At 43.2% G+C, this 7,397-nt stretch overlaps 1 protein-coding gene across 1 annotated transcript; it reads left to right on the top strand.

Moving 5' to 3' along the window:
- The first annotated feature begins 2,681 nt into the window (after positions 1-2,681).
- On the top strand, positions 2,682-5,321 carry LOC121544387 (protein FAM167A). Its single transcript, XM_041854327.1, has 2 exons — positions 2,682-3,136; positions 3,719-5,321. Exons 1-2 carry the CDS (start codon positions 2,771-2,773, stop codon positions 3,980-3,982), a joined length of 630 nt encoding a protein of 209 aa, XP_041710261.1. The 5' UTR covers positions 2,682-2,770; the 3' UTR covers positions 3,983-5,321.
- The last annotated feature ends 2,076 nt before the right edge of the window (positions 5,322-7,397 follow it).

Consider the following 7,397-nt stretch of genomic DNA (forward strand, 5'->3'; position numbering starts at 1 on the left):
GCATTATTAAAGTGACTAGTGTTCCATTTGTTCAAGTGGCCAGTGATTTTCAAGTCTGTATGTAGGCAGTAGCCTCTCTGTGCTAGTGATGGCTGTTTATCAGTCTGATGGCCTTGAGATAGAAGCTGTTTTTCAGTCTCTCGGTCCCAGCTTTGATGCACCTGTACTGACCTCGCCTTCTGGATGATAGCGGGGTGAACAGGCAGTGGCTCGGGTGGTAGTTGTCCTTGATTATCTTTTTGGCCTTCCTGTGACATCGGGTGCTGTAGGTGTCCTGGAGGGCAGGTAGTTTGCCCCCGGTGATGCGTTGTGCAGACCGCACCACCCTCTGGAGAGCCCTGCGGTTGTGGGCGGTGCAGTTGCCATACCAAGCGGTGATACAGCCCGACAGGATGCTCTCAATTGTGCATCTGTAAAAGTTTGTGAGGGTTTTAGGTGGCAGGCCAAATTTCTTCAGCCTCCTGAGGTTGTTGCGCCTTCTTCACCACACTGTCTGTGTGGGTTGACCATTTCAGTCTGTCAGTGATATGTACGCCGAGGAACTTAACTTTCCACCTTCTCTACTGCTGTCCCGTCGATGTGGATAGGGGGGTACTCCCTCTGCTGTTTCCTGAAGTCCACGATCATCTCCTTTGTTTTTTTGACGTTGAGTGAGAGGATATTTTCCTGACACCACACTCCGAGAGCTCTCACCTCCTCCCTGTAGGCTGTCTCATCATTGTTGGTAATCAAGCCTACTACTGTTGTGTCGTCTGCAAACTTGGAGGGTACGGCTCGTGGCTGGGGTGTGTGGGGTCCTTGATCATGCTGCGGGCCTTCCTCAGGCACGGTTTCAAGTAGATGTCCTGGATGGGTGGGAGCACAGTTCCAGCAGTGATGTACTGGGCCATATTCACCACCTGCTGGAGGGGCTTGCGGTCATAGACGGAGCAATTCCCGTCACAGGCCGTGAAGCAACCGGTCAGGACGCTCTCGATGGTGCAGCGGTAGTATTTGTAGAGGGTCCGGGGTGGCATGCCGAATTTCTTCAGCCGCCATAGGAAGTAGAGACGCTGTTGGGCCCTCTTGACAAGAGTGGTGGTGGTGTTGTTGGTCCATTTCAAGTCTTCTGTGATGTGGATGCAGAGGAACTTAAAACTCTCTCTACTGCAGTCCCATTATAATATAATAATAATATGCCATTTAGCAGACGCTTTTATCCAAAGCGACTTACAGTCGTGCGTGCATACATTTTTGTGTATGGGTGGTCCCGGGGATCGAACCCACTACCTTGGCGTTACAAGCGTTACAAGCGCCGTGCTCTACCAGCTGAGCTACAGAGGACCACGATCCATTGATGTGGATCGGGCATGTTCCCTCCCTATGTAAAGTCAACAAACCTCACCAAAATACCATTATAAACTGGGTGGGTAGAGCCCTGAATGCTGATCGGCTGAAAGCCGTGGTATATCAGACCGGGTATGACAAAACATTTATTTTTACTGCTCTAATTACGTTGGTAAACAGTTTATAATAGCAATAAGACACCTCGGGTGTTTGTGGTATATTGCCAATATACCACGGCTAAGGGCTGTATCCAGCACTCCACGTTGCGTTGTGCTTAAGAACAGCCCTTAGCCATGGTATATTGGCCATGTACCACACCCCCTCTGGCCTTATTGCTTAATTAGACTATTGGAGTTGAGTATGTATAAAAATCATACTCGATTTTTTGAGTGAAATCAGCTGCTGACTGATTTCGGTCTCTTTCAAGCTGTTGTTGAACCATCCCAGACTAGTTAGTTTACATTACTCATCTAGTAACTTCAGGTCACTCACCTAAAGCAAGCCACTGTATTGGTCAATATTTGTGAATACCCTTCTCATTTCCTGTGTGTTGACCTAGTTTTTGATAGAAAATGGATCATCTGGAGGTCAAATAGTAGGTGGGAGAAAGTAGATGTTTTCATTCACATATAGTGTAAAACATGCAGCATGCTGCTTGCTATCCATCTTTCAGCCCATTATTGAGCAAGTTGAATAGACTCCCCATGCCTGTTACAATATCACCACTAGATGGAGGCATTGCCTCAAATGAAAACATTCCAATCCTATTTCTGACGCGTTTACATTTACATTTATTTGTCATTTAGCAGACGCTCTTATCAAGAGCGACATACAAGCTAGGTAACACAACCACATATCACAGTCATAGTAAGTGAAACCTTTTTACAGTTTCTCAGCTGTTCTTCAGTCAGGATCATGCACTGATACATTATGTTTATGTATAGCTACTGTACCAGTCCTACTAAAAATGAATTGGCAACACCAAAATATTTAAAATCTAATCAAATAAGAAATATTTTTATTACAAACATTCCAGATAAAAACAAAATATATCTAGGAGTCATCTTAACTAATCACGTTTCAGAGATATGGATAAATCAATGTCACTTTTATCCTATTGCCATTTTAGTGTAGGATTTTTTTTACATGTCAAATCAGATCATTGCATTCCAACGTTAGAAGTTGCACCTGAGTGCTGCCATAAGTAGACACCGCTAACTCTTTATTTCACCAACTTGTGGTCACATGGATACTTGCATGACCTACACCTCTTCCCCCTCGCTCAATAAGGGGCGGTCACTTTTGTTTATCCTTATCACTCTATAAATAAAGTAAGGATCACCAGTGCACTCCAATCCAGAACTGGCAAGCCCACTGACTGAACACTCAAGGGACATATCTTGCTCTGTGAATAACTCATTCAAACGTTTTCGCAGCCTCTGTGATGTCTTTTTACGCAGATCCATTTAAAACGTCTAGTGCAATTGCAATGGACTTTAAGGAGCTGGGAGGTGAGGACAACTGCGAAGGAGATACTGAGGGAAACGCTGAGGATTTGAACAATGTGAAAGCACTTACCGAAAAACTAAAGTTACAAACCCGCAGACCATCCTACTTTGAATGGCAGGAGCGCTTGCAGAGCCGACCGTGGAAGGAGAACCCAAATGGTTTAGATAATAGTCAAGAGACTGCAGAAAAATATGTGTTTTTGCCTGAAGTTATGCGGGATGAGAACTCAGATCTAACCATACGCAACATCTGTGGCTTCGATACCATTGATGATGCGTTGGATTTTCTTAGAAAAGAGCTGGTGAGTGCACGTCTTTTTAATGCCAATATTGACAAAAAAAATCTCCAACTCTGAATCTGTTATTTTTACTTGGACATGTTAGAAATTAATAAGGCTACACTATTTCAGATATACAATGAAAATATTCAACTCGATATGAATCGGACACAATGCGACTATTTGACAAACGTAATTACCAGGTAAGTAGTTACACTGGTTTGGGTTGGCTGGTTTGAGCTTCCTCATGACTCAGGTGTGCCATAACGCAGAGCCTCTATGCCAGCCACCAGTGTCGTGTGATGGAGACATCAATGGGAAATAAACTTGTTTTCACTGTTGAGCTCTACTTGAATGCTTGTCTGATTACAGCATGACTATGTGCTATCTTTGCATCCAAAATAATGCAAACACACTAAAACAATAGGGACCTTGTGTTAATTTCAGAGCTGAAAAATCCTAAAATAGAAATGCAAATACTTTTTTACACAGACATGTGTCAGTGTCTTTACACATCAATGACAAAAGCCTAATCCAAGGAAACGAGCGCTTGAATTGATATTTGATTACTAATCTCTCCCCTCTTTCTTTCCTTTCCTCCTCAAGAGGGAGATGCGGTTCCAGGACAACCGTCTGGCACGCCAGCTGATCCGTCTGCGTGTGGAGATCCACCGGCTGAAGGTGGAGCAGGTGTGTCACCGCCACAAGGAGATGCTGGACGACGCCACCTACGAGCTGGAGGAGTGTGGCGAGGAGTCCGACCTGCTCTGTGACATCCCCATGAAGGCTGCCTTTGCTCTCTCCACCACCCTCAAACACCTTGGCCTCACCAAGATGAACATCAACTCCCGACGCTTCTCCCTCTGTTAAAACATATCCCACCCTGTGAGGATGGAGTTACTGTATTAACACCTCTGTCTAATCTACGCAGGGTAATCAGGGGTTTTCCACTGCACAGGTTTCTGTTATGACATGAGAGGGAAGAAGAATGGCTGGCAGAGCGTGCAGACAGTAATTAGCCAAGTGGGAGGAAATGGAAATGACTCCTCTGATCTGTGCCCCAGCCCTGACGTGAGAGAGACACAGGCCTCCATAGTAGAGCCCTGGAGGGACACAGCACACACCCATAGCACAGCAGCACCTTTCCACTGCACCTCAGGGAAGGTGCGGACTGATAGGTCAGAGTAGATAGACAGGGAAGATAGTGATGAGGTGTGGCTCTGGAATGGATATGGTTTGAGTTTGGATTACCATGGTGTCAGATCAATTGCACTGTATTCAGATAATTACTTATGATGACCCACTGACATATAGAATAGGCCTGACTGCCATGGTGGTACTGCAACTAGAGATGTCTCTTGAGAGTTGCACAGGGGAATTGTCTTTCTTCAGAAAAATAAAAAATGGTCACAGTGCTAACACTCACTAACATGAGTCCCATACTTTAATAACAGCCCAAGAGGAAGTATGTATCTCTTCATACAGACACCTTAACACTAGTCACACCACTAGGGACATTTGACAGCCCAGGGGGAAGCATTTCTCTCCCCTCTGCGTTGGCAGAGTCCCTGTCCACACTCCCCTGGAAGCTGCAGGTCACGTTCCAGCATTCTGTCACCTCTTCTTCAGAGACCAAAAATAACAAGGACCTCCATGGGGTCATGGCTTCAATGATAGGACATAATTGGAGGCTATGCCCTATGTACTCCATGCTTTTTATTTTCCATTAGATGCTCCAGATGTAGACAGACTACAGCCCAATGTGCTGTCTTTGTGTTTTACAGTAGATTATAGGCTTCGCCTACTGCAGTGTTGTCCAAGTAAAAAATTGTATCATATTATCAGAGTTTCAGCTGTATTTAAAAGGTATTGTTCTCAGGAAGAGAGAGGAGGAGAAACTGAAAGTATCTTTGGTGGAAATTAGAGGGAATGAATGTTGAACAGGATTTGGTGGGTGTTTATCGATGTTACAAAATGTTAGCTAAATATACACAAAGCAAAATGTAGATTTGTAAGTGCTTTTAACGATTACGTACTGAGTTTTCTACTCTGCTAATGCAGGAATATCTCAAGGCCATCATTTAATGTATGAGGGAAATAGAAATGACTGGAGGCAGACTAGAGCTGTTTTCAAGATGCTTGTTTTTCAAAGTATTTGTTTAAATGCACAAAAAAATGCTACAAAATTGAAAATAAACTTTTGAGAAAAGAAAATTGTCTGTCTGTCCATTAAGTTAGAACAGGGTAAATGACCTCGGTCATCACCTGAGACCTCACTGAGTGCTCAGTCAGCTATAACCTTTCACATCCTGAAATACCTTCAATGCGCAGTTTCCTCTTTCAACTGCATCAGGCATTTGCCTCTTTAAAAATTACGTGGTGTAGGCTGAACCTATCAGAAAACCTCCTAAGACAGATGCCTGATGGTTTTATTTGCGGCCCCAAGTTTCTGAGCAAAAACAATAGATATTTTTGTGTATTTTTTTTGTAATTTCATTGTTGCACATAAAAAACAGTAAAAACACCAGGAAATCAGCTCCAGTGATTTTAATTTGGGAAATCTGTTCCCAAGTATTTCCACGCATAATAGATAGACACGTGATCATATGCAAATGTTGGCAAGGTTTGAATTTATTATGTTTTAGTCAAATATTTGTTTGGGCTTCTTGCGGTCAATTTGCAGTCTACAAATAATTTGTAGTTATGTTCCGACCCTCCGCTCAAGGAAAGATCGGCCCGCGGCTGAATCTAGTTGAAGATCCCTGCCATAAGGGGTACAGCATAAATGGATGAATTCATAACGATGTCAAGACGTCAACAATTATTCTACAAAATGGGTAGACATGACATATTAGTTTACACTGAGCTTACCTCATGTATAACGTGAAAGAGAGATACTTAGACCAATTGGAACCATTGTAATGAATTATAGGATATACAGTGCATTCGGAAGGTATTCAGACCCCTTCCCTTTTTCCACATTTTTGTTAGGTTATAGCCTTATTCTAAAATGGATAAAATCAAAAATGTGCTCATCAATCTACACACAATATCCCATTATGACAAAGCAAAAACAGGTTTTTAGAAATGTTTGCAAATTTATTAAAAATAAAAAACAAGTATTCAGACCTTTTGCCAAAACGCACCTAAAGGACTCTCAGACCATGAGAAACAAGATTCTCTGGTCTGATGAAACCAAGATTGAACTCTCTGGAGGACACCTGGCACCATTCCTACGGTGAAGCATGGTGGTGACAGTATCATGCTGTGGGGATATTTTTCAGTGGCAGGGACTGGGAGACTAGTCAGGATCGAGGGCAAGATGAATGGAGCAAAGTACAGAGAGATCCTTGACGAAAACCTGCTCCAGAGCGCTCAGGACCTCAGACTGGGTCCAAGGTTCACCTTCCAACAGGACAACAACCCTAAGCACACAGCCAAGACAATGCAGGAGTGGCTTCGGGACAAGTCTCTGAATGTCCTACAATGGCCCAGCCAGAGCCCGGACTTTAACCCGATCGAACACGCTCCCCATCCAACCTGACAGAGCTTGAGAGGATCTGCAGAGAAGAATGGGAGAAACTCCCCAAATACATGTGTGCCAAGCTTGTAGCGTCATACCAAAGAAGACTCGCGACTGTAATCGCTGCCAAAGGTGCTTCAACAAAGTACTGAGTAAAGGGTCTGAATACTTATGTGAATGTGATATTTCCGTTATTAATTTTAATAGATTTGCAAAAAAATCTAAAAACCAGTTTTTGGTTTGTCGTTATGGGGTATTGTGTGTAGATTAATGAGGGGAAAAAACAATTTAATCAATTTTAGAATAAGGCTGTAACGTAACAGAATGATGAAAAAGTCAAGTGGTCTGAATACTTTCCGAATAGGGTGCACAAGGTCTCAGGTGGTACCGTAAGTACTGATCCTTCATTGGATATCCTCACCATAATGTCCTGTGTAGGGTGGCTTCTATTTCTAGTGTCTTTCACCTACAGTAAGCCGTCACCAGTATTCATAAGGTTCAACTGCCCTGCAGTTAAGATGGATTTCTCTGATCTCACTCCAATCAACTAATGAGGCATAAATGTATCAACTTCTTAAAATAAACTGATAGCCCTAAGTACAGTATATCTGACTGTTTTAGCATTTATTGATTTGTTATCCTCCAGGCTAGTATAGGCCTACTGAAGATTCTTCCCCTTTGTCGGTAATCAAATGACTGCAGTTGTAACTCCCTAATGTATTGTCCCACTTCCTTGTGTGTCTGTAAGGAAGACAAATGTTA

This window comes from Coregonus clupeaformis, unplaced genomic scaffold (genome assembly GCF_020615455.1).
Source record: "Coregonus clupeaformis isolate EN_2021a unplaced genomic scaffold, ASM2061545v1 scaf2924, whole genome shotgun sequence".
NCBI classification, from domain to species: Eukaryota; Metazoa; Chordata; class Actinopteri; order Salmoniformes; family Salmonidae; genus Coregonus; species Coregonus clupeaformis.

Coding starts and splice junctions, on each gene's coding strand:
- LOC121544387 (XM_041854327.1), top strand. CDS start 2,771: ATGTCTTTTTACGCAGATCCATTTAAAACGTCTAGTGCAATTGCAATG. Junction 3,137..3,718: donor ATTTTCTTAGAAAAGAGCTG/GTGAGTGCACGT, acceptor TTCCTCCTCAAG/AGGGAGATGCGGTTCCAGGA.